This window comes from Nyctereutes procyonoides, unplaced genomic scaffold, assembly GCF_905146905.1.
Source record: "Nyctereutes procyonoides isolate TBG_1078 unplaced genomic scaffold, NYPRO_anot_genome, whole genome shotgun sequence".
In the NCBI taxonomy this organism is placed as follows: Eukaryota; Metazoa; Chordata; class Mammalia; order Carnivora; family Canidae; genus Nyctereutes; species Nyctereutes procyonoides.
The window spans coordinates 25,082,149-25,108,796 of NW_026575040.1; the positions used below are offsets into that span (position 1 = coordinate 25,082,149).

General features: G+C 35.0%; 2 protein-coding genes across 3 annotated transcripts in view; one reads left to right on the forward strand and one right to left on the reverse strand.

Annotated features, from left to right (window-relative positions):
* FGF7 (fibroblast growth factor 7) overlaps positions 1 to 6,684 on the reverse strand; it is a 53,116-nt gene extending 46,432 nt beyond the window's left edge. Inside the window, exons 1-2 of one of the 2 annotated variants that reach the window (XM_055319912.1) lie at positions 6,469 to 6,684; positions 5,321 to 5,693 (exon numbers count right to left, since the gene is read on the reverse strand). In XM_055319912.1, coding sequence (XP_055175887.1) covers positions 5,321 to 5,693; positions 6,469 to 6,507 — 412 coding nt within the window. In that variant the 5' untranslated portion in view covers positions 6,508 to 6,684. Of the gene's footprint in view, positions 1 to 5,320; positions 5,698 to 6,468 lie in introns of both variants that reach the window. The other variant, XM_055319913.1, reaches the window with a different exon arrangement.
* The window catches only part of FAM227B (family with sequence similarity 227 member B), a 185,153-nt gene that overhangs the window by 115,865 nt on the left and 42,640 nt on the right, over positions 1 to 26,648 (forward strand). The window lies entirely within an intron of this gene.

Sequence of the window (26,648 nt, forward strand, 5' to 3'; positions counted from 1 at the left end):
CATTAAATGGGGGGTTTTTAACCTTACCTGCACAGTAAACTCACTAGAAAGCTTTCACAAACATTGAGGCCTGAATCTTCCCCACCTTCTCAAGATTCTGATTTAATTGAACTATGGTCTCCCAATAATTTAATGTGATCCTCTAATATGATCCAGTGGTTCTTAGCTTTGGCAACATGTCAGAATTATCTGGGGAGCTTAAGTTCCTGATGCCCAGGCTACCGACCCCCCGCCCACATCAATTTATTTAGAGTCTTCATGGGTGGGACCTGCCATCAGCATTTTTTTTAAATACCCTAGCTGATTATAATACTTAGCCAAGGCTGAGAAATAGGAAAACCTGGAAAAGGGAACCTCTCCATATATCTGAAAACTGTCTTCTTGCATTCCCTCCAATTCACTTGGAAAGTGAACGCTCTAAATGCTCCAAATGCTCTAAAACTGTAGGCTAAAGAATTGTTAATACAGCTAAGTCAAAAGGGAAAATACATGTTCAGATGCCCTGGGTTGGTAAAGAAATGAAAGTGATGGTCAGTTCAAATGAAGATTTACAAAACAAATAAGAGATGCTCCTGTGATAGTAAATTACCTGCACTTTGTAAATGCCAGATGCTTTTATTAGCCAGAGAGAGAGAGAGAGAGAGGAAAACTATACAATAAAATATAATCTTAATTATCAGAATTCTCAAAGAATAGCTAATATTTCCAAATCTGCTCCCCAGCAATTTATCCATCTTCCATAATGTAAAGCCTTGACAACTGACTTAAGGGAATGTAGGTCACCAGTTCTACAAGACTACATTTTGTCAGTAATTCTAGGATTTTGGTTCAATTCCATAGATATGTTTCTCATTGTCCATTTTTTTAAGGTGGAGTTGCCCTGGTTTTCTTATTTTTGTGTTGATAATGTGAATTATTGTTCTTTTAGATAACTTGATAAGAACTGTTTAGAGCATAAGCAAGTTCACCATCTCTATATTTAGAGGTAGTATGTATATTTACTAGCTACTAGCAGAGATTATGGCTGAGTAGGATCTTATCCAAAGAATTGTTGACAATTGGGTTGCTGAAGATTTCGTGGCCAAAGTCAAATCCCACAACACTGTGTTTATTTGCTTTTTGCCAGTTGTTAGGCCATATCCCGTCACAGTCTAACAACCCAAAAGAGAATATTGCTAAATCACTGGCTAGTTTTCAGAATGGCTAACCCTTTTCTTGCTATGGAACTGGCAATGCTTAATTCTAATAAGTGAGGCATGCTTTCTCTTGAATCAGTAGCTTATCACAATCAAGGATTTCTTCCTAAAAGGCTGATATTGACTATTTTGGGGAAGAGCAAAACTTTTTAGTAATTGGATACCAAAAGCAAGAAAGTCATCTTGAGGACTGAGTTCTTTGTTCCACATCTGTCTCTCAAGGCAGTTGTCAGTTGCCCAGTGCACTGCTGCCATCTCTCACTTGGCACCTCAATTCCCAGCTTACACAGCAGTGTTATTTCTGCCAGGTGTGGAGTGATTGACTCTGTCTGTTGATGGAATGTCTGGTTGAAAATTTATCTAAATTCACCCTCTCGCTTTGCCCCAAGGGGAGAGCTCAGATGACAATAGGGGAAGTTTTGACCGTCCATTACCAATCCCCTTAAGAGCTATTGATGCTCTCCTTCTGCAGAGAACATGAATCTTTATTTCATTTTAGAAGGGCACGTTATGCTTTTATTAGCCTTATTATTAGTTCAAGTTAGACTTCAGTTCTGTCACTTGCAAACCTACTGTAAGGCTAAATGTGGAACCACCTGAGAGGACAGGCTTTCTTGCCTTCTGGCTATAGAATAGTATGCAATCTGAGGACCAGTTCTCCAGTAACAGCTTCTCTCCCCTCAGCATCAGAAATGTGGCCCAGCATCTCCTGGTCTCTCACAACTTCCTACATTTACATGGTTGCGTCTTACTGATATGTCTATTAATACAAGTCTAATTTTTGTTGGGTTCCCTGGTATGCTTTTTCTGCAATTTACTCATTCTGATCTAAATTTAAAATATTTCACAAGATAACACTATATTTAAGACTGAAGTGAGATCCTCACAACCCAGGATAGCTTAAATAATTTTTTTAATTCCCTAAAGATATGAGACCTGAGCTATCATATCCACCTCTCCCCTTCTCTTCCTCTAAGCCTTCCATCTACCTACTCCAGCCCAATCTTCTGGAAACAGAATTATATACCCAGATTTTTTACCTCTTCTACTCACTCCAGTCCATTATCTTAGTATCTTATAAGTCACATTTTTTATGAAGGAGTTATCCTTCTGCTAGTAAATAGTCCTTCAAAACCTATTAATTTCATCAGGTAACTTTCCCCTTCACTGAAAGCAAAGCCATAAGAATGGAGTTGGGACCTTCTCATGGTAATGCAGAGGACAACTGTGTTTCACACAAGTTGGCATCTCACATTTCATGCAAAATTTTATCATCTAAGACATTTTTAAGTCTATACCATTTTAAAAGACCTTGAAAAAAAAAGTGTTCAACAACAACTTAACAAATTTAAGGGACTGGAATACTGAAAATGAAATGCAGAGTTTGCTTCTGATCTGTCACACTTTCTGAATTCTGCGGCATTTCACTCTAGTAGACAATCTAACTACCTATTACTCTCATTTTAAATAGGAAGGAAACGTCTTTTGTTCATTTGTTCATTCATTCAATTAATGATTGAGGAATGTAAATAGTCTTCATAGTTATAATTTCATGTTTTTTTGTTCTTCTTTGCCTTCTTAAATTTTTTGAGCACTTTCTTTGTACCTGGATATAGTAGCTTCAACTTCACGTGTCAACTTGCACATTTTATGTATGGGGAATTCACACTTAAAATTAGTAAGGCTGCCCCTGGAATAATAGGAAATGGGTACCAGAATTCTCTTCTAAAAACTCTTCTCCACTTATTTTTTTCTCCACTTCATTTTTCGATGAAGTATTTCCTTTTATATCTTAGGATTTCCCAATAGACAACAGCTTCTTTTTTAACTATGGCAAAGCTTGATTGGCTCCTTCTTCAATAGGATAGCAACACAACCTGACAATAGTTTTAGGGTTAGGGTTAAGGTTAGGGTTATATATACAGCCTATAAAAAGCTTATAGAAGTGAAGACTATTTATATAATATATATCCTGTCCTTAAATACATTGATATAGTGACATTCTAATTAGTGATATAGAATGAGTTTCTTTCTCTCTCTCTTTCATTTTTACTGTAGAATTAGAGTAGAAGAGAAATGGTGTACAATTGGCTTTATGGTTACTCAAGGTTAATGCTAAATTGCATTTCAAACTATCAAATTAGTTTGGCATTTTGTGTATGTTTACAAACACTTGAGCTTTGTGGTTTCAAGAAATTTTAACACAAAATAAAACACATATGTGAATGTATCCCAATTATAGGTACTTTTCATCTCAAATAATTATGTATACTATTCATTTTCATGAATTTTACATCAAAATTTTTTACTTTTTTTCAATATTTGACTAAAGCATTCAAAAGAAACTAGTTGGCATATAACAGAATTCTACAGTGTTTAGGTTTTGGTAACCATAGTGCTACAATTTCAAATTAGTTCTGACAACTCATCTTATCACTGAGATAATATTCACCTATATCATTCAAAGTATGTGGTAATTATACAATGAGTACTTAAATTTGTTCACATTTATATGATATATTCTATGGCTTAGAATAGACTGTACGATCTAGAAGGTGTATTGGAGATCATCTGTACATATCCCACATCTTAGAGATGGAAAAACAGAGAATTGGAAAGAATTAAAAACCATTACAAAAATATTCACAGACAAGGATTAGACCTATGTGTCATAACTTCCACTTGGTGTCTGTCTCCTCTACCAGGTTCCATTATCCAAGATAAATTTTAATGACTTTTAAATAAATTGATTTTAGTCCAAATTCTGTTGCTCACATACAAGAAATTATCCACAGAACCTTCCTCCAAATAGTTATTTCTTTACCTAAATGTTAGTATAATCAGAACAATATTCTAAGACTAACATGATAATTTTATTAATAACAGTAATAAATAACTACAAGTGTTAATAATCCATTAAAATGGCCTTAGCATTCTATATCAATTATAGTTAAAAGGAAGTTTCCTCTCATTTTCATATTGGAAACATAATTCCCCAAATTTCCATTTATTGGTTTATTAATTAAGAAGCCTCAAAACCATTCAGTAAACAAGCAACAAAAGTGTCAAGTACTCACTGCAAGCCTAAAGCAAAATGTACTGCAAGTGCTTAAGCAAATGTTTACATCATCATCCCATGCATTCTTTTTAAATTGATTTTAACATACATAACATTATAAGATGATATAATAATAGCATTGTTCAAGTACTAGTAATACAAACAAAATTTATTTTCATTCAGGGCTTTTAAATTCTTACTACATATGTTGAGTATTTTACCCCCTTAAATCTAAAACTGTTGAAATTGTGTATTAATCATAACTGCTAAATGATAAGTCCAACCATGATATTTTAACACGAAAAAAATAACTGAGTTTTGGAGAAAACGTAGGGTACACTAACAGAAAATCATGGACATCTCTTCCAACTCACTTTATTTCCTCCTTCACATTTACATTTCTCTTAAGGTAACATAGAATTATGGCACAGAAGATCTAAAGAAAATGTTAGGAGGAATCTTGTTTTTTTTTTCCTTAGGTAAATAAACAATCCAATACAAACTCATTATGATGTGAAGAGATGAGGATACTACAGATTCCCTTCTATTTTATAACTGTACACAATTGTACAAGTCACTGAATACATTTTTGAGCACAGATGAAGTATTTCACACCACAGAAATATTTTCAAAGAAAATCAAATTACTTTTTAAAATAACTTTTCTGTTCCTCAAACTAATAAGTAGTTTTGGGTGAGCATTTATTTGCTGAGTACTCTTTTAGAGTTCCTAATGAATTTTGCTAGAAGATAGTGAGTCACATTTCAATGTGAATAAGATCATTTACATTTTGTCTAGTTTATAAGCATTTTGAGCTTAGGACATGGGGATTTTATTTTCAAATTGGCTTGGGTTATCAGTTCCAACTATAATATTAATAGATTTGACCAGTTCCAGGAGATCTTTTTGGAAACATAATTCAATGATCCAAATTTAGAGAAATTAAAAGATGATAGTTAATTTTTTTCCAAAAGAAAAAAAAGTGGGGGAAACTAAGAAAGCCTATGATGATTTTTTCACAGATTAAGGTCCATAAGCAGTGCTGTAAATAAAAGACATTACTTACTGTAACTGTTCTTCATCTCTTGGGTCCCTTTGACTTTGCCTCGTTTATCAATCCTCAGATACCACTGTGTTCGACAGAAGAGTCTTCTCACTCTTATATCCCCTCCTTCCATGTAATCATAACTTCTTGTATGTCGCTCAGGGCTGGAGCAGTTCACATTTGTAGCCATTTGCTCTGGAGTCATGTCATTGCAAGCTAAAGATATAGTGCCCACTAGACAGATAATGTGAAAGCATGATCTGTAGAGCAAAGTTGGCAGGATCCATGTCAGTATCCATTTGCGCATTATAGTGTAGTGCTCCGGGTGTTCATGAATAACATAATGAAAATTAAATCTTGAGTTGATTGTTGCTCCTGGGTCATTGACCTCTTCCTATCTGTGAATTGTAGATTGATTTAAGAAAGAATAGTTGTTTTTTTCCAAATTGTTATCCTTATCCTTTTAGTTCCTGATAACAATACAAGATTCCTCCTTAAATAACTCTGTTGGTATTTCCTTATAAAAACAAGTTGTAATAAGCTCAGTTGCTGCGACACTGTTTACTACTTGACTTCTGTTTGCAATGAGAGATTAAGAATAGGGAAGGGAGGGGGAGGGAAGATGAGAAATTGTATGTATAAATTTCACTGGGTAAATACTATTATAACATACAGTGTAGTTTGTACTGTGAAGGCACATTTAAACAGCTTTCACAGAGGATGTCAATGTCTTTATCTCTCCATATGTAGATTTATAAAAGTTATGCATTATTAGAGACAAATAAGAATATGATTGTACTATTTATTCTGATTGCTATTTGGTAAGAAACATCCTGCAGTTAGAGCTATTGATTTAAATTAAGTCCTAAAATCATTATTAACAAAATATAAATACTTTCCCTAGATTTGTTTATTGTATGCTTTTATGTTTGTGGTTGATCAATTATTTTCTCCTGAACTACCCACATTTCTCAAGTTAAATGCCAGTATTGTCTGGAGAACTTCAACCTTATCTTTATGTAAGTTCTACAACATAATTACTATAGATAATTACATGGCTCAAAAGTCTGGTAACTTTACTTTTCCCCTCAGCACTAAAACCAGAGAAAGAGGTAAACTACTAGAAAACCATGCAGCATTATTTTTAAAGACAAATAACAGTAACTTACTTGTTCTGTTGATAACAGCTGGATACACAAGAATTCCATGTCTGTTGTCTGCCTTGTGCAACTTGAGCCTCTCTACTGTAGCTACAAACTATTTCTCAGCTGAGAAATTCTCCAGCAGAATCATAATTGTTTCCATAAATCAACAGGCAAGAGGATTTTCTCTCTGTGTGAGCGCGTGTATGCTTGTGTGTGTGTATGTGGAGCCTTTTTATTCAGGGCTTTTCGATAAATACCTTTGCTGACCTCATTGGAAGCAATTAAAACTTAACCAGTGAGCTGTTAGTTGAATACAACAGCGAGAATAAAGGAGGCTTATATAGTATTCATTCAATGGTCATGAGAGGGAGCTATGAACATGGTTTATGCTTGAATCTACCAGTGGGTACCTACTTTGTAGCAACAGATCTCTGATTCTGAAGCAGTTAAAAGGGGAAAAGGAATTTTTTTACACCATCTTTACGACATAGCTGTTGTATAGAATTTGAAAAATATTCCTTTGAACATATATAAAAGGATTTTTGCTAGTTAGAAAATCTTTTCCATTGCTTTATGATGTATGCATTTCTAGTATACTTCTTTGCACTCAGAATTTTAGAATAAAACTAGCACGTGTCAATTAAATCACATCTTGGTGTTCTGTGGCTGAGTTAAGTTCATATCTTTTAATAGAGAGATATTTTACCATTGTATATGAGTGTAATTTTTATGTTTTATATTCCTAGACTGAAGTGGGAAGACCTAGTTTCTTATTTGAGCTGAGCCACTGATTACCAGTATGACCTTGGGCAAGTCACTTGGCATTTCTGAGTCTCAGCTACTACATTTGTAAAATTAGTACATTAGTCTAAATGATTGTATGGTGCCTTATAATTTTAAAATTCTGTGACTTATACTAACTACTAATAAGGAAGAGGATGCATACTTTTAAAAATTATAATCCTTAAAAATTAAAAATAAAATGGTTTTACACTGGTTATCAGTATTCAACTCTTGCCTCAATAAGAACATGAGCACAATAAATAAATGTTTATCTAAGGATGAAATTATAAGAGCTACAGTTAATGTAAATAAGAGAAAGCTATTTTACTTTCCAACATGAGTTATTCCCTCCTTTACTTCCTACTCTGACATATATGTATGTGCGTGTGTTCCAGTGTTTTATTAGATATTTGTTGCAAAACAATTGCATTGTTAATTAATCTAAATAAATATTTAGGAATGTATATTGAATACCCCACAACACACACACACACACACACACACACACACACACACACAGCAACACTTGAAATGCACTACTTTACCACCAGGTGGTGCATGTAGACCAAATAGGAAAAGGAAATTAAGTCCTTTCAATCAGATTATAATATATGTGATTTCTATGCTTTTGGGGAACAGAATCAAGAGCATGGAATAGGTCAAATGTACCCAGTTATTCTTTAGGCACCAGATATTGAAATTTACAAGTTTACTAGAGCAGAGGAGGGTGAGTCTTTCTCTAATTGCATCTGTTGAATAGGTCACTGTAAAATATTCTATCATGTATTTCTCCAAAAGGAGGAAGAGGAGAAGGAAAGAAAAGTATGATGCTACTGTTTTCTGAATCATAGCCCCATATACAATAATAAGGAGCAGTGTCAAAATTCCTAGAACTTGGGTATTCCTTCTAAAGAAGTGAAAATTATTAACAGTCAGTTCATGTGTAAAGATATTTAAGAGCTACCAAATCCATCTGTTCCTACCCTGACCCTACAGATTTTAAGCTAAGATAGCAATAGATTAAAAGTCAAAATTTGCCAATTAAATGCTCAAGACTTAAATAAAAGAAATGGATAGTTTGTTGATAAAGACTTATTAGTGCCTCCTTAAAATCTGTTCTATAGGGCTAACTGTAAAATTGGAAACAAAGCATAAAATTGCTATCTATTCACTTTAATTTCATTAGATGCCATTATACTCTGTGATTTGAGAATATAATCTCTGTAATATTAATGAGTGGCTTAATCTCAACAAGGGAAATTATATTTATATCTTTTGATTATCAGTTTCCTTAATGGAAAATAATTAATTCAAGATAGGCCCACAACCTATTTCCCTAGCACCACAGCTGTGATAAGACCTCACTTATGCCCTTATTATAGTTATACTTCAAGAGGCATTCTCCAAAAACCAAGAGTAATTTTAGGTATCTCTAGATAGGTAGCACTCTGGGTTGGGTTTTTTTATTGAATTTTATTTTAATTCACTAATTAACATATATATATAACCATTGGGGTCCAGGTGCCCCTTTGGATCACTATATTTGTGTCCTTCAGGTAAATAACTAGTAGTGCAATTGCTAGGTAACAGGGTAGCTCTATTTTTAACTTCTTGAGGAACGTCTATACTGTTTTCCAGAGTGGCTGTACCAGCTGACATTCCCAACAGCAGTATAAGAGGGTTCCCTTTTCCTCACATCCTCACCAACATTTGTTGTTTCCTGACTGGTTAATTTTAGCCATTCTGATTGGTAGGAGGTGGTAGCTCATTGCAGTTTTGACTTGTATTTATCTAATGCCAATTGATGTTGAGCATTTTTTTCATGTGTCTATTGGCCATTTGTATGTCTTCTTTAGAGAAATGTCTGTTCATATCTTCTGCCCATTTCATGACTGGATTGTTTGTTTCCTGGGTATTGAGTTTGATAAGTTTTTTATAGATCTTGGATACTAACCCTTTATCTGATATGTCATTGGCAAATATCTTCTCCCATTTTGTAGGTTGTCTTTTAGTTTTGTTGATTGGTTCCTTTGCGGTGCAGAAGCTTTTTATCTTGATGAAGTCCCAACAGTTCATTTTTGCTTTTGTTTTTGGTGATGTGTCTAGCAAGAAGTTGCGGAAGCCAAGGTCAAAGAGGTTGCTGCCTGTATTATCTCGGATTTTGATGGTTTCCTGTCTCACATTTAGGTCTTTCATCCATTTGAATTTATTTTCATGTGTGATATAAGAAAGTGGCCCATTTCCATTCTTTTACATGTGTCTGTCCAATTTTCCCAAGACCATTGTTGAAGAGACTTTCTTTTTTCCATTGGATATTCTTTCCTGCTTTGTTGAAGGTCAGTTGACCACAGAGTTGAGGGTCCATTTCTGAGTTCTCTATTATGTTCCATCACTCTGGGTTTTTTTTTTTAAAGTTCTTAGTGTTAATAACATTGATAAGCATTTATTGTTCTAATTTTAATGTACATATGTGATAGGCTAAACACAGAAATACTTTGAAGAAGTATCTCTTTTGTCATTTTTGGATTGTTTTAACTTCATTTTTCATTGGAAAACCTTCAGCTCTTGAGGTTTGAATTTGTAAAACAAAGTTTTAAATCTGTAAAACAGGGCAGCCTGGGTGGTTCAGCGGTTTAGCACTGCCTTCAGCCCAGGGCCTGATCCTGGAGACCCAGGATCAAGTCCCATGTCGGGCTCCCTGTGTGGAGCCTGCTTCTCCCTCTGCCTGTGTCTCTGCCTCTCTCTCTGTGTGCATGTCTCTCATTAATAAATAAATGAAATCTTTAAAAAAAATCTGTAGAACAAAGGATTCTTGTGTCTATTCCTAAACATTGTCTTTTTCTTTTTTTTAATGTTCTTAGAAAGTTAAGATTAGCATCTGGAATTTTTTTTTTTTTTTTATTCATGAGAGACACAGAGAGAGAGGCAGAGACATAGGCAGAGGAGAAGCAGGCTCCATGCAGGACACCCAATGTGGGACTCAATCCTGGGACTCCAGGATCATGCCCTGAGCCAAAGAAAGGCAGATGTTCAACCGCTGAGCCACGCAGGCTTCCCAAGCATCTGAGATTCTTCAAAAAGAGATTATGCCTAATACTTGCCTAGTTTGATTTGAGAATAGAATATGTAAAAAGAACACATTGAATCTATTTCAGTGAATATCTTAAAAACATAAGTGATCCTTAAAGTAATGATTAACCACCATCTAGTTTTGCTTGAACCACCATCTAGTTTTGAATATATCCCTATTTCATAAAGAGGTAAATTATTTTTAAAAAACCTTTTGTTTAATGAATTTTGCATTTCAATAATTAGTTTTAAACCTATGCCACATTCGTATGTATAATAAAATCAATAGAAGGGAGCATCATTAAATATTTTCATTACTTTACATTTATACATTGTATCCTATTCCCTGTCCTTTTAGCTCCCATTATTTACCAAAAATATAGATAATCATTGTTATTAGTTTTTTGTGTATCTTTCCAGAGTTTTCTATGTGTATATAGGCAAACTGAATACATATATGTGGAGATATATATATACATATATATACACACATACATATATATAAAACTTTTCCTCTTTTTGTACAAAAGGCAGCATACTATACACAATGTGCTGCATGTTGCATTTTTTAGTTAATAAAAATAGAAAGTCTTCCCATTAGTATTTAGAAAATTTCCTCAATTTGTTTTACAACTGCATGGTACTCCATTGAAAGGGAATATATCATATAAAGAAAAGTTACATGGTACTAGGAGTGTCTACAACAGGTGGCAGTAGGGAAACTTTCCCTGTATAATGCCAGGAGAGCTGCAGTCTGAAAGATGAGTGGGAGTTAAGCAGGTAAAGAGGTACCTCTAAATGTACAAAGATCCTGTATTGAAAGAGAACATTTTTTTTTCCAACAACGAAACACCATTGTGGTTTTATTAGAGGGAATGAGAAAGACTGCAATGCATGAAAAGGCTGGAGAGGCAGGCAGGATCCTATTGGCTATGTTAGGGAGTAACATCCTAAAAGCAGTAGGCAACCATTAGAGTATGTTAAGCAAAAGGGTGACATGATCAGAATCACACTCCCTGTCTCTGTTCTGGCCCAAACTAATTTAATTTCTATTAGCAGAATAAGTTCATATAATATTAAATTTATGTTCACTTATCCTGTTTTTTTCTGTTCTTCATATTTTCAAAAAGATAGCCAAATTTTGTAATTGGAAAGGAAAGATGAAGGAGAATAAAAATCATATACACTTCCTGACTTGGATAAACCCTCAATCCACTTCACGGGTTGTACTAAGTACCATGAAAGGAAGGGAAGCGTCAAAGTACCTTTCAGAAGCAGCCTGGGGAAGATAAAATCCATAGACTAGGGAACATAAAAATGGCTATTTGGAGAGCCAGGTTCCTACATTTCTGGAAACACCATAGCACAGCAGAAGCAGCAAAGCTCCAGAAAGTAAGGACTGCCTCACGTATCTGAACAGATAGGACCATAAGTACCTCTCATAAAAGATTTCCAATGTTTCGAAAAGAAATCTGAAAGCTGCAGGAAGCCCTGCCTGTGTGAGCAGAGTCAGGGAATACCCAGAAGTAACAAGAGTAGACAAATGATTCAAAAACCAGAGGACCTTGCCCTGCTCCTGAATCCTATCCCATCTTGAGGCAGAAGGGGGGAACCCAAGGACAATGTAGGCTAAGTATTTTTTTTACCAATCTGGGAGGTAACATTCTCAAAGTTGAAGTAAGGTTGATTTATAAACATAAATTTTTATATATTATTTCTTGCATATTTGGGATTATGATCCAAGATCTATTTCTACTGCATTCCCACAGCTATCATCACACTATGGATTTATCTTTATCTTTTCTCCTATCAGGCCCTTTCTATATTTTTTTTCCATTCCATAAATTTAACCCCAACTTTGGATCATGCTGTACAACCAATATTATTTACTTCCTTGATCTACTACTCACTAAACAAATATTTAACAAATAGCTACATGGTGCCAGATGTTGTCCTAGGGTTTTAGAGATACAATGGTGAATGTTCTGGAAGTGATCTCTGACCTTAAAGAGTATGCATTCCAGTAAGGAAACAAACATAAACATGTAAATCTGTGGTGTATGTTGGGGGTGGATATTAAGATGCAAATAAGATATTCAAGGAGATAGGATAAACGGGGAGAGGCACCTACCTTAAATAGAAAAGGCCTGTCCGGGGAGGTAAATTGTAAGCTTCCTTGAACTTCTAAGAACTGAAAGAAGGCCAATGTAAATGAAATACATTAGCAAAGGGAAGAATAGTGAGAAAGAAATGAAACTGAAAAAGTAGGCAGAGGCCAGACCATAAAGGATTTTGAAGGCCATGGTAATAGGAATTTGGGCTTAGTCTAAGTGTAATAGGAAGGTGGAGTATAGATATGTCTGCTCCAAACCTGATGGACCTGGTCAAAGACAATGGTTTAAACTCAGGAGTAAAAATCTCAAAGGTAATTGAGCAAGCCTGGGGTCCCTGTAAATCCTCAGTTATGTAAACTTTGTGTTTACTCTTGGCATAATTCCCTAACATTTTAAGACTAATTGTATATAAGGTACAAAGTCTGAGTCATATGTTCAAAATGGTGGTGTGCCTATGACTCAACTATGTAAATACCTCAGTTTACAAATATAACTTGACATTTTGTGTCTGCCTATAAAAATTTGTTTATTTGATTTAATATTTATAAAAAGTTCTCTGAAATGCTAATCTAGGTTAGAGTTCTTCAAAATATATAATTACTTTTCTGAATTGCTATGCAACTTTAGACCTAGAGTAAGATCTCTAGAGTTATTCTTTTTTTTTCAATTTGGAAATTTCTATATAATGAAGTTACATTACACATTTCACTCTTAATTGGCTTGACCCCACTTAAATTAATGCTTAACTTTAGCAAAGAATCCATCTCCTTGATTCAGTGTTATATATATTAGTGCTTAGTTTTGAAGCCTGGTGCCAACAGTTGAAAGGCATTATAATGGATAGGGAATATCATGAAAAACAACAAAGACCCTGTGCAATTAGGGTTATTACATTCTTTGCTTTAAGTTGTCATTCTTGGTTTCATATTCATTGTCTACATAGCAAGGCAGCAAAATAAGGAAATAAGCAAAATAACAAAATTTTTAAAAATTTGTTCATAATTGTCAATGTGTTAATAACAAAATTGGTTTATTTTTTATTTCATTCGCTTTAAAACCAGGACTTTTAGCAGCAAAGGAACTTTTTTAAAGATTTATTTATTTATTTATTTTACAGAGAGAAAGAGAGCAAGCACACACAGACATATGGGGTAGGGGCATGGGGAGAGGCAGAGGGAAGATAGAGAAACTCAAGCAGATTCTGAGCTAAGCATGGAGCCCCATATGGAGTTCAATCTTATGTCTGTGAGATCACAACCTGAGCAGAAACCAAGAGTTGGCCACCCGACTGACTTTACCACCCTGGCACCCTAACAGCAGACAAACTTTTCAAAAGTAGCAGAAGGAGATAGAATAAAGATAATTATTTTTTTCAAGATTTATTTATTTATTTATTCATGACAGACACACACACACAGAGAGAGAGAGAGAGAGAGAGGCAGAGACACAGGCAGAAGGAGAAGCAGGCTCCATGCAGAGTCCAACTTGGGACTGGATCCTGGGTCTCCAGGATCACATCCCAGGCGGAAGGTGGCGCTAAACCGCTGGGCCACCCGGGCTACCCTAAAGATAATTATTATAGCAAAGAAGACTGTTATGGAGTCTAACATTTTTAGTATAAAAATACACCCATGAAAAGCCAGGTATCCATTAAATTACAGATTCTTGTAAACCTGGTAACTAAATAATTCATGCAAAAGGTAAAGGGGGTTGATACTTCTCCTCAGGCTTCTCTTCAAGCTAAATATTCATACTATCTTTAAATATTATTCAAATTTTTCCTCTCAATGGTATTTAATATTACTTAGTCATAGTTCTCCTTCTTCATCTAATCAGTTCCCAAAGTTATCAATTCTATCACCACAACTTCTTCCACAACTGTTTCTTCCTATCAATTATCACATTCCTAACCTAAGGCAAGTGTTTTTTCTCATGTCAACTCTATTCCTAACTCACCTTCTTGCATTCTCCTTTCTGACCTCCAGTCCATTTTATGTGTTGCTATCAGGCTAATCTTTCTAAAGCACAGTTGTAATCATGTTATATTTCTGCTCTAAAGTCCTCATAAACACCTTCATTTTTCCTGAATAAAACTCTTCTTTTTTTTCCTCCTATAAAAACTTCTGTTCCCAACATCCGTTGTGACCCTCAACATTTCTTAAACACCACCCTCTTACAAGATTTGGGGTGAAGGAAATACACTTGCTCCCCACTTCTCCTCTTGATAGGGTAAGGGACCAACAGAAGAACTCCTCCTCACAAATCCTCTCTCTCTACCTATTCTCTCCACTCTCTCTCTCTTCCTTCTTCTTATAGAAGTCTTATAGACTGAAGAGTCTGCATGAAGGATCCAAGAATCATGTAATCAGATATTTCTTTTGAAATTTTACATATTGAATTTTCAATGAGGCAATAAAATCCTTGATCATATTTATTCTGTTAACTCAGCTAAGTACTTCAAATCATCACTTACAATGTATTTACATAATATGCAAATATAATAGACATATACTGTTCAGTAGGATAAGCAAAGTCCCTGACTTCATGGAACTTAAATTATGGAGGAGAGGACAGATAATAAACACACAAGAAGAATTCTGATGACATTACAGGAGGAAATAAATAGGTTACTATGGTAGCAAATAACACAAAAGAAAAAGGAAGAAAGAGGTTGTTGGAATCTGGGCACAGAAGGCCTTTCTGACAATCTCTTTCTTCCTTTTTCTTTTGTGTTATTTGCTACCATTGTAACCTATTTATTTCCTCCTGTAATGTAAGTAACATACATTTAAACTGAGATCTGAAAGTTAAGAAGAAATCAGAAGTGGCAGTCAAGGGATGTCTGAGTGGTTTAGTCAGTTAAGCATTTGCCTTCGGCTTAGGTCATGCTCCCAGTGTCCTGGATTAGGCCCCAGTGTCCTGGATTAGGCCCCATGTGTGGTCTCTACTTTGAAGGGAGCCTGCTTCTCTCTTTCCCTCTGCCACTCCCCCTGCTTGTGCTCTCTCACTCTTTCTCAAATAAATAAATAAATAAATAAATAAATAAATAAATAAATTTTTTTTTTTAAATTGGCAGCCCTTCTAGGCAAAGGTAACAGGGTAAACAAAGGTTCTGAGGTGAAAGAGAGCTTGGTATGTTCTAGAAATTAAAAGATGACAGTATAACTGGAGCATAGTGAGCAACAGGAAAGTTAGGTAATATGAAACCAATTTATGTAGTGTCTTGATACCAACAACAGGAATTTTGGATTTGATTCTAGGTATAATGAGTTATGATCAGTGAGTCACATATGATCATTCTAAAACCATGAAGAATGGTCAAGAGTGACAAAAGCTGAAATAAGACCAGTTAGAAAAAAAAAAAAAAAAAAGACCAGTTAGAAGGCTATGGCTATAATCCAGATTGGAGGGGATGATGACCTAGATTAGGATCGTGGAGGGGGAAGAGTGAAAGGAGTGGGTAGATAAATGTTGGAGACAACACTTGATGATAGATTGAATCTGAGAGATTAGGAGTCAAGGTTCAATTCCAGATATCTGACATTTGCCACAAGATAAATAGTGGTGCCATTTTGCATAGCTAAGGAAGCCTAGGAGAACAGTGGATGGGAAAATCAAGCAGTTGGAAAGTCGAGCTAAGAGAAATTCTATAACCCAAACTCTAGTCTGTCTGGATCAGAGGGATCTGGACCTCGTACTCTCTTGAAATGAGAACCAGTAAGCATATTGCAAATAAATTACCACAAAAAGTGTGGAAGTAGAAACAGAATCTCTTTTTTAAGGAGTTCTGGTGCAAAAGGGAAGCTTTTCTCATGGCAGTATTATGTATTTTGATGAAAATGTTAAAGGCCATCCTCCCTCATTTTTCTAATTAAGAATGTCTCTGACTCTCAAAATATCATAAGCCCCATGAAGTGATCAAAACTCAAACTATGTTATTATAAAAGCCTAAAACAGTTTTAATCCTTGATTTCAGCCAGAAGCGGGTTTTAAATTTGTCAAAATATAGGGGGAGTTAGAGTGTTCAGTCAATTCTTGTGACACTGAGAAAGGAGTTTCTTAATAACAGTGTAAGCATTTTAAAAACAAATCAATACTTAGTACCTCTCTGATTATTTCATCTAAAAGAAAGTTGCTTCTCTATTCTATATTTCCTTCTGTAGAATAAATATGCTAGTAGAAGAATGTTGGAATAGGGTGGTTCAGATCAGCAGTTGTTTTTACGCAACAAAAAGAATATGGTAAAAACTAAAATTTTGCCTAATGCTAAGAAAAATAGGCTAATTTGGTGGGGGGGAAGCTACATCATTCATCTAATAGTGCCAAAAGAATAATAAAATAAGACTGATTTCTTTCTAATAGAATTCCGTGGGTCCACATGATTATAGCTTTGATTTCCTAGTCTAAGTAGCTTGGAACTGGGAAACATCGTATCATGAATTTAGAAAGGTGCTGAATTAGTGAAAATCAAAATTATAGCATATTTTAAAAGCAATAATGTTTATTAATGCCAAGTACTATATTTGTAATAAATTAAACCATTACCTGGCTTAATTGTATCCATAAGACAAATATCGAAATAGCTTATCAGCTTCTGCAAATATGGATATGAAAGTACTAAAAAATATTTGAAAATTGCTTTCTCTCTTAAATATTTTTTTAAATTTCCCATGGTAACTGATTCTTTTAAAGATTTTATTTATTTATTCATGAGAGACACAGGGGGGGGGGAGAGAGAGAGAGAGAGAGGCAGAGACACAGGCAGAGGGAGAAGCAGGCTCCATGCAGGGAGTCTGATGTGGGACTTGATCCCAGGTCTCCAGGAACATGCCCTGGGCTGAAGGCAGGCGCTTAACCGCTACGCCACTCAGATGTCCCGGTAACTGATTTATCTTATTAATTTGCACTATTTTGGAAATTTCTGCAAACCAAAAAGACAAATTTCAACCCAAACACAACTTGAATGGTAGTAAGTTTTGAATTAAAGGACTTCAAATTAATGAAATTTTACTATATTTTAAAGTATGCTAAGTTGCCTGGGTGGCTCAGTGGTAGAGTGTGTGACTCTTGGTCTTGAGGTTGTGGATATGAGCCCCACGTTGGGTGTAGAGATTATTTGGAAATAAAATCTTTAAATTTTTTTTTTATTTAGTTATGATAGTCACAGAGAGAGAGAGAGAGAGGCAGAGACACAGGCAGAGGGAGAAGCAGGCTCCAATCACCGGGAGCCCGACGTGGGATTCGATCCCAGGTCTCCAAGATCGCGCCCTGGGCCAAAGGCAGGCGCCAAACCGCTGCGCCACCCAGGGATCCCCGGAAATAAAATCTTTAAAAAATAATAAAGTATTCTAAATAGGTTGTTTTATTAGGATAACATTCATTGTTTTATTTTTCAATAAATAAAATTAAAAGAGGTTAATTCTAGTTCTTAATACAAATAAAGGGCTAATTAAAGACTAATTCATAAATAGTAATGAAATTATTTATGATACACTCCTCCCTTCCTTTGCCTTCTTCATGCCTTCCATTTCATTTTATTTCATTCAGGATGTTGGCATATTATGGTAATAAGGATACTTTATTGAAGCAAAAGCATTCAAAAGCATTATTGTTCTTTTTACCCTTTGAAAAGGAAGAGAGGGATAAAAAAAAATATGAAATTTCTGGATTATTTCACTATACCCAGAACATTTCATATTTTAAGTTTAAAGGGGGATTTTTTTTTTCTTTCCACAGTGGTCCTCATCTCGTTGGTACTTAATTTATTCCCTTCAGACTGACAGACCATCTTGTCCAGTTTTTTACTTTTTCAGTTTATAGGTAAAATTAAATTATACTATTTCCTTGGTGATACCACATATTTACAGAGATTTTGAATTTTTTGTACTGTTTTGAATTCTGAAACTGTTTCTTATCCTATTCATCCTCCTTTCCTTTCTCTCTGCATTTTTCTCCTCCACATTTTTTATTCTTTCTTCCCTGTCTCTTTCTCTCTCTTGCTCTTTCTCTTTCTCACTCACATATGTACATACACACTTTTCCTATCATACTTATGTTTCAAGTTTCTGGAAACCTCCTTAGGTCATTCTTATATTAATTTTCTAGTTGTTTATCTTTTTTTTTTTTCAGTAAAGTCCTGAAAAACACATCTGGTTTCTATTCTAATCATACTCCTCTAAGAATAACTTCATATTATAGAAGACAAACAATTCTCAAATAATGACCCATAATGATGCAACCTCTTGTAATTTCCACTTCGATCCAATAATTTTAAAAAGAGCTATTCATCGAATCTTGCTTGACAGGCTTTTTTTTTTTTTAAGGTAAAGTTTGTGGAGGTAGGGTTTGTATGGGCAATCATTTAAAGTTTCCATTATATTTGGAAACATAGCTCTTCAAATGAGAAATCTTGGAAACTAAACATAGAAAATTATTCACTCTTCTCATTAGCAATTCATTTCTGAGAGTCCATAGCTAAATGACACGTACAAAGCATCATGGGAATGAGGAGATAGCAGAGCCTTTGTACCAGTTATCAGGATTACACCCCATGTTCTCTGCTCTCCTGGCCTGTGCTCCTAAGTTCAGTGCTTGCCTAGCACTTCACAATTTCACTTACCCCTCCAGCGATCCTAAGACATTGGTGTTGGTTGTCCATTTTACAGCTGAGGACACAGGTTCAAAGTCACATTGTTAGAAAGGAATCATTGCAGGTCTGTGTTATTTATCTCCTTGTCACTCAAAAGACAGGTCCACAGACTAGTAGCATCACTAATACCTGTTACGTCGGTTAGGCCTCAAGCCCAATAAGGTAAAAAACTGCATTTTAGAAAGATTCTTTTATGCCCTTTGATGTTTGAGGAGCATTGCTGTATTTACCACTCTGTTCTTTCCCATGCACTTTCCACTGTAATATAGTGGTACCAATTATTTTAGAAGTAAAATTGGTTCTTAGATCACACTGTAGCAGCACTCAATCTTTCTCCCTGAGGAAGTGTCATTAAAAAGGACAGATTTTACCAAGGTACTAACTAATTTAGACCGACCATAAATTCTATTAGTGTCCTGTGGTCCTGCACATGAAACCTTTGGTGGTGTTCCTTTTCTTGGTATGACTGATTTGATTAAATTTGGATTCAGTTAGTCCCAGCAGTCAGGGTAGGAGCTTAGTGGTCGCCAGACCAAAGGATTTGGCATTACGAGCCTTCTAAGAGACAATTCTTATTCTAATCATTCATTTTAGCTATTAATTTCTCACTCGCTTAGAAAGAGTTTGTTTTAATTAAAAACAGAACCAAATTTTGCAAATTTGATCTTGGAATATGGACTTATTTTAAGGCATATTATTAGTGATGAATACTGAGAACTCACCCATTGAAGAGGTTTGAGAGCCTATAATTTATTTTTTAAAATAATGGAATAAAATGCTAGTTTCTTTGTTCAGTACAGAAGTCTAACTTATAGTAAATGTTATGATAGAAAGATTTTGGAGAAAGGGTGGGGAACTGACACTGCGTCACTAAGACTTCTACTAGCATTTTTCCCATTAGAGCACAATGGCTCCAAACAAAGAGGAAATGATATGGGTGAACCACAGCACCCTCCATTTAGCATTTGCACTAAGAGGAAACAGAATGAGCCCTTGGAAAACTTTTCTCCCCCCTACACTTGATTCCTCCACCTACATTTTGTAAAACCATGTGTATCTCATATAAATTGTACATAACCCTGACCTTGCCAGAATGAATTCTTTACCACTTTGAGTTCATTATTTCAAGCTTTTGAATTTTTTCATTAACAATACTCCCCCTTATTCCTCTATGGTAACAGGTACCATGCATTCCTTGGCTCCTCTTTTCCCTATTTTTCACAGCAGTATGGTTGGTTCATTATTATTTCTATTACAAAGGCCTATACTCAGCTAACAAAAACTTTGAAGCCATTGGCAACATATTAAAATTATTTGATGACAATAAATAAAAGAGACATATTTGCTTTCATCTTTGATAGGCTATCATGTTACCTTTCTCTTTTACCAACAATCCACAGGGAAATGAAATTTATGATAATTTGAAATAATTGGGCTCATTAGCAACTTTATGACTTAAAGGGTAAAACCACATCAGTCATATTGTTTGTTAAGCAACTATAGTATTTAAATGAACTCATAATTACCCACCAATTATTTCAATCTTCCTCAAAGATTTGAGTTCAATGCATTATTTCCTGACAGACACTTAGTAAAAAATCTGTTTACACTAGGATAACCATTCCATCTTAACCTCCTTTGCTCTTTTTCTTTTCCTTATTCTCAGGACACTCCCCAAGGTAACCCCTTGCTGCAGCGGAGGGTGGTTTTCTCAAGGTTCTGCCTAAATGCCTTGTTACCCAACCTCACCCCTGTGTACACTCCACTGGCCTGCGTTCTTTGTCCATGCTGTGTAAATCCAATCAGTTTTAAAGAGAGCCTTCTCTGCCATCTTCACCCCACAAACAGCCTCTGTCTCATCCTTAAAAGTTTTATTTTTGATACAACCTCTTTGCCTCTTTATCTCATATTAACTTTGTAATAGTTGAATTTTTCACAAATATTACCTACATATGTTTTATCAGCCTATTTGATTGTAATTGACTACTGCAGCCAGGAATTGTACCCTTTCCTTCTCTATAACCTTGCAGTATCTTTCACATAGACTACAAGAAATATTTCTTGAAGGAATGCATGAATAAATGGAAAATAGCAAATTTAGTGTCAGGAAATCACATTTGTGGGTTTTTCCCACTTAGTAGAGGTAGATTAATCTATCCCCTCATGCCTTTATTCATATAATTTAAAGAACATAATTTGAACATAAATTTAAAATCTTTTTTTAAAGCCCTCACTTTTACAAATGAGGAAGTAGAGACTCTAGTGAAAAGTGAGTTGCTGAAGATTACATATGTAGTTAGTTTGTGGCAAAATAAGACTAGAATTTAGATTCCTAAATCCTAATCCTATGTTCTTCTGAAGGACAACCAATGTGCCCCAGTAGATACGAGAATAACCATGCTGTCTGAGCCATTAGGCCATTTCAAGAAAAGCATGAATGAAAGATAAGGTGAAGCACACAGGTAGGTTCATCTTGCATATCACATGTTTCAATCCTTTTTTCTAAAACAATAGGCAATACACATATGTATATATTTAATTATATATATGCCCATCTTTTTCCTGTAAGGATTTAGGTAGCTTTACATAAGTGTGTTCAATATAACAGCATAAAATAGCATGCTAAATAAGCTGATAAAAAAAAGAAGATTCAAGAAAAATGAGATAGAACAAGAAAGTTTGAGACAAGATTAGAATGCAAAATTCTACTGAGAGATCTTTTACTTCTGCTAGACTTGGCTCACAAATAAGGCTGGCTGTAAGCTTTCTGTCTGCCAAGGAAAGGAAATGACAATGTTGCTTACATACTTGGGAAGTATCCATAAAATAAAAACAAACATTTGTGTACATGAAGTAAATCTATTCCTTATACTAAAACTAAATAGTACTATTTTCCTGTGAATCTCTATATCAGTCAGGACAGGCTATATTATAATGAAGTAACAGTGTCAGCAAAATCTTAGTGGCTTATGCTGACAAAGATTTATTTTTCACTCATATTGTGTATCCATTGCATATAGGCTACAGTCCCTATTAGTGTAGTAACTCAGACATCCAAGCCAAAGAAGAATTTATCTCCATTCACCGTAATCACTGAAGCAGGGAGAAGAGAACTCAATGAACTGTGCATTGGCTTTTAAATCTTTCTCCCAAAACACACACACACACACACATCATTTTGACTCAGATTTCATTACTTCATGGCTGAGAACAAGCTGCATGTCCATGCTTATTACTCGAAAGAGGGAAGAGGTTACTATATGCCTTGAAAGGATAAAAAGGTGAATATTTATTCTGGACAGCCCAATTGATTACCACATTCTCTCTAGACAAGCTCTGTGTATAATGTAATGAACTATGTCAATGTAGTGAATACAGCCAGAGTTGAGTCTATAACATTCTAATGTGTTGACCAAGAACACAAAGACAATGCATAATCTGGTAAAAATGGATCTATAGATGGCCAAGAAAATTCAGTTCTTATATATAGTTCTTTGCAGTCTACCTTAATTGGAGAACATCTCCATTCTCCAATGTAGAAATAAACAAAACTCAATCACAACTCAATATTTTCAATATTTTCTCTCAACAAAGCTTTTGTAAGTATGACATAAAAGTGAGTATGAATTTATACTCCTTAAGAAATAAAATTTCTTCTGAGGCCATAAAAACTGATGACATCAATAGATACATCCTAAAGACCTCCTTGTAGGACATTATCCTATCTCCAGCCTATAAAAGATGATGAGGAAGGAACGTTGAAGAACCCAAGAATTCCTTAAGAGGAAAGTATTGAAGTATTCCCCCTCCCCTCCAGCCCAGTGAGAAAGAGCTTGGGAAGTTAAAGAGACCAAGAAACAGAAATTGCTGCCTAGTTCATTCAAACCCAAGTGTCTTCTATACCTGGGGGAGTATGAGAACTGATAGGGAAGACTGTGGCTGGTCATCAGCACCTGAGATTACATGTGAGTCCAATAACATTTCAATTATCATTCTTTTTTTTTCTTTTAATTAAAAAAAGGTGTATCAGTGGTGTTTGAATTACTTTGATTACTGATACAGTTGAACTTTTTTTCAAGATTACCTGACAGACTTTTTTCACATAGCATTATACCCTCTAGATCCATCCATGCTGTTGCAAGTGGTAAGATTTCATTCTTTTTCATTGCTGAGTAATATTCCATTCATCTATCAATGGACCCTTGGATTGCTTCTATTTCTTGGCTATAATAAATAATGCTGCAATAAACATAAGGTGTCTATATCTTATTGAATTAGCATTTTTGTTTTCTTTGGGTAAATAGCCAGTAATTCCATTATTGGGTTATATGGTAATTCTATTTTGTTTTGTTTTGTTGTTTTGCAAACATTTTTTATTTTATTTTATTTTTTAACTTTTTATTTAAATTCTAGTTAGTTAACATATGGGGTAATATTGGCTTCAGGAGTAGAATTTGGTGATTCATCACTTACATATAACATCCAATGCTCATTACAAGTGCCTTCCTTAATACTATTTTTAATTTTTTGAAGAGTCTCCATAGTGTTTTCCATAATGCCTATACCAGGTTACATTCTTACCAACAGTGCATGAGGGTTTCTTTTTCTCTATATATTCTCACCAACACTTGTTATTTCCTCCATTTTTTATTTTAACCATTCTGACGGATGTGAAGTGATATCGCATTGTGGTTTTGATTTGCATTTCCCTGCTGATCAGTGATGTTGAGCATTTTTTCATGTAACTGTTGGCCATTTGTATGTTTTCTTTGGAAAAATATCTTGCAAATATTTTCTGCCAATCCATAGGTTGCCTTTTCATTCTATTGATTGCTTCCTTTGCTGTGCAGATACAGTGTTTGATGTAGTGTTTGCTGTAGTTCCACTTATTTATTTTTGCTATTGTTGCTGAGTATTAATTGTCATATCCAAAAAAGTATTTGCAAGGCCAATGTCAGGAAGCATTTTCCCTTTGTTTTTCTCTAGGAATATTTTAGTTTCAGGTCTTATGTTTAAGTCTTTACTTCATTTTCAGCTGACTTTTGTGAGTGGTATAAGATGCGGTCTAACTGCTTTCATTTGCATGTGGATATCCAGTTTTTCTAACACCATTCATTGAGGAAAATATCTCTTCTCTACTGTATATTTTTGGCATGCTTGTCAAAAATTAGTTGATTATATATGTATGTACAATACATGATTGGTTTCATTTCTGGGCTCTCTATTCTATTAGTCCATATGTCTGTTTTTATGCTGGCACCATACTGTTTTGATTATCATAGCTTTGTAATCAGGAGGTGTGTACCTCCAACTTTGTTCATTTTTATTGAGATTGCTTTGACTAGTAGGGACCTTTTGTGGCTCTATATAAATTTTAAGACTTTTTCTATTTCTGTGAAAAATGACACTGTAATTTTGAAAGGAATCACAATGACTTTGTATATTGCTTGTTTAGTAGGGACACTTTGACAATATTTCTTTCAGTCCATAAACATGAAAATATCTTTCCATTTATTTGTCTTCCTTAATTAGTTTCATCATCATTTTATAGTTTTCAGTGTACAGATCTTTCACATTCTTGGTTAAATTTATTTCTAAGTATTTTATTCTTTTTGGTGCAATGGTAAGTAGTATTGTTTTCTTCATTTCCTTTACAAGTAGATTATTGTTGGTGTGGAAAATGTAGCTGATTGTTTATGTTTATTCTGTCATCCACATCTTTACTGAATTTCTTTATTAGTTCTAACATGTTTTTCTCAATTGCATCTTTAGTTTTCTACATATAAAATCATGTCACTTCATACAAATGGCTAAAGACACATGAAAAAATGCTCAACATCACTCATCATCAGGGAAATACAAATCAAAACCACAACGAGCTATCACCTCACACTGGTCAGAATGGCTAAAATTAACAACTCAGGAGACAACAGATGTTGGCAAGGATGCAGAGAAAAGGGAACCCTCTTACACTATTGGTGGGAATACATACTAGTACAGCCACTCTAGAAAACAGTATAGTTGTTCCTCAGAAAGCTAAAAATAGAACTACCTTCTGAACATCGGGAAAAGGAGTAAAAATAAAGTAAGATGAAAACAAAGAAGGAGGCAAACCATAAGAGACTCCTAACTATAGGAAACAAACTGAGGATTGCTAGAGGGGAGGTAGAGGGGATGGGGTAATTGGGTGATGAAGCATTAAGGAGGGCACTGGATAGGATGGGCACTGGGTGTTGTATGCAACTGATGAATCACTAAATCTTACCTCTGAAACTAATAATGCACTATATGTTAAGTAAGTTGAATTTAAATACAAAAGTAAAATAAAATAAAATTATGTCACTTGCAAACAGAAATAACTTTACTTCTTCCTTTACAATTTTGATGCCTTTTATTCCTTTTTCTCATCTGATTACTCTTGCTAGCACTTCTAGTACTATGTTGAATAGAAGTGGCCATGTTAGGCATCCTTGCCTTGTACTGAATATTAGAGAAAAAGTTCTCAGTGTTTCCTCATTGGTTAGGATGCTAGCTATGGGTTTTTCATAAACAGACTCGATTCTGTTGAAGACATTTTCTTCTATACCTAATTTTATTGAGAATTTTTATCATGAATGAATGTCGAACTTTGTCAAATGTTTTTTCTGCATCTATTGGGATGCTCGTGTGGTTTTCATCTTTCATTCTGCTGAAGTAGTATACCGCATTGATTGATTTGCATATGTTAAGCCAACCTTTTATCCCAGTGATATGTCCTACTTGATGGTAGTACATAATCTTTTTGTTGTGTTGTTGTATTTGATTTGCTAGAGTTTTATTGAGGAATTTTAATCTAGTTCATCAGAGAGATGGACTTACAGTTTTCCTTATTTTTGGTGTCAGAGTGATATATTTTGGCTTTGGTGTCAGGGTAATACTGACCTCATAAAATAAGTTTGGAAGTATGAACCTCTGCTTCTATTTTTTGGAAGTTTTTTTTTAAATTTTTTTTTATTTTATTTATGATAGTCACAGAGAGAGAGAGAGTGAGAGGCAGAGACACAGGCAGAGGGAGAAGCAGGCTCCATGCACCGGGAGCCCGACATGGGATTCGATCCCGGGTCTCCAGGATCGCGCCCTGGGCCAAAGGCAGGCGCCAAACTGCTGTGCCACCCAGGGATCCCTGGAAGTTTTTTTTTAACTTTTTTTTAAATTTTTATTTATTTATGATAGTCACACACACAGAGAGAGAGGCAGAGACACAGGCAGAGGGAGAAGCAGGCTCCATGCACCAGGAGCCTGACGTGGGATTCAATCCCGGGTCTCCAGGATCGCGCCCTGGGCCAAAGGCAGGTGCTAAACCACTGTGCCACCCAGGGATCCCTATTTTTTGGAAGTTTTAAAAGGATTGGTATTAATTCATCATTGAATGTTTGGTAGATTTCACCATCATACCATCTGATCCTGTGCTTTCTGCTTTTTTATTGGGAGATTCTTTTATTACCATGCCAGTCTCAATTGGTTGAGATCAATTGGTTATTGATCCATTCAGGCTATCTATTTATTCTTAATTTTGCTAGATTATATGTTTCCAAGAATTTACTCACTTC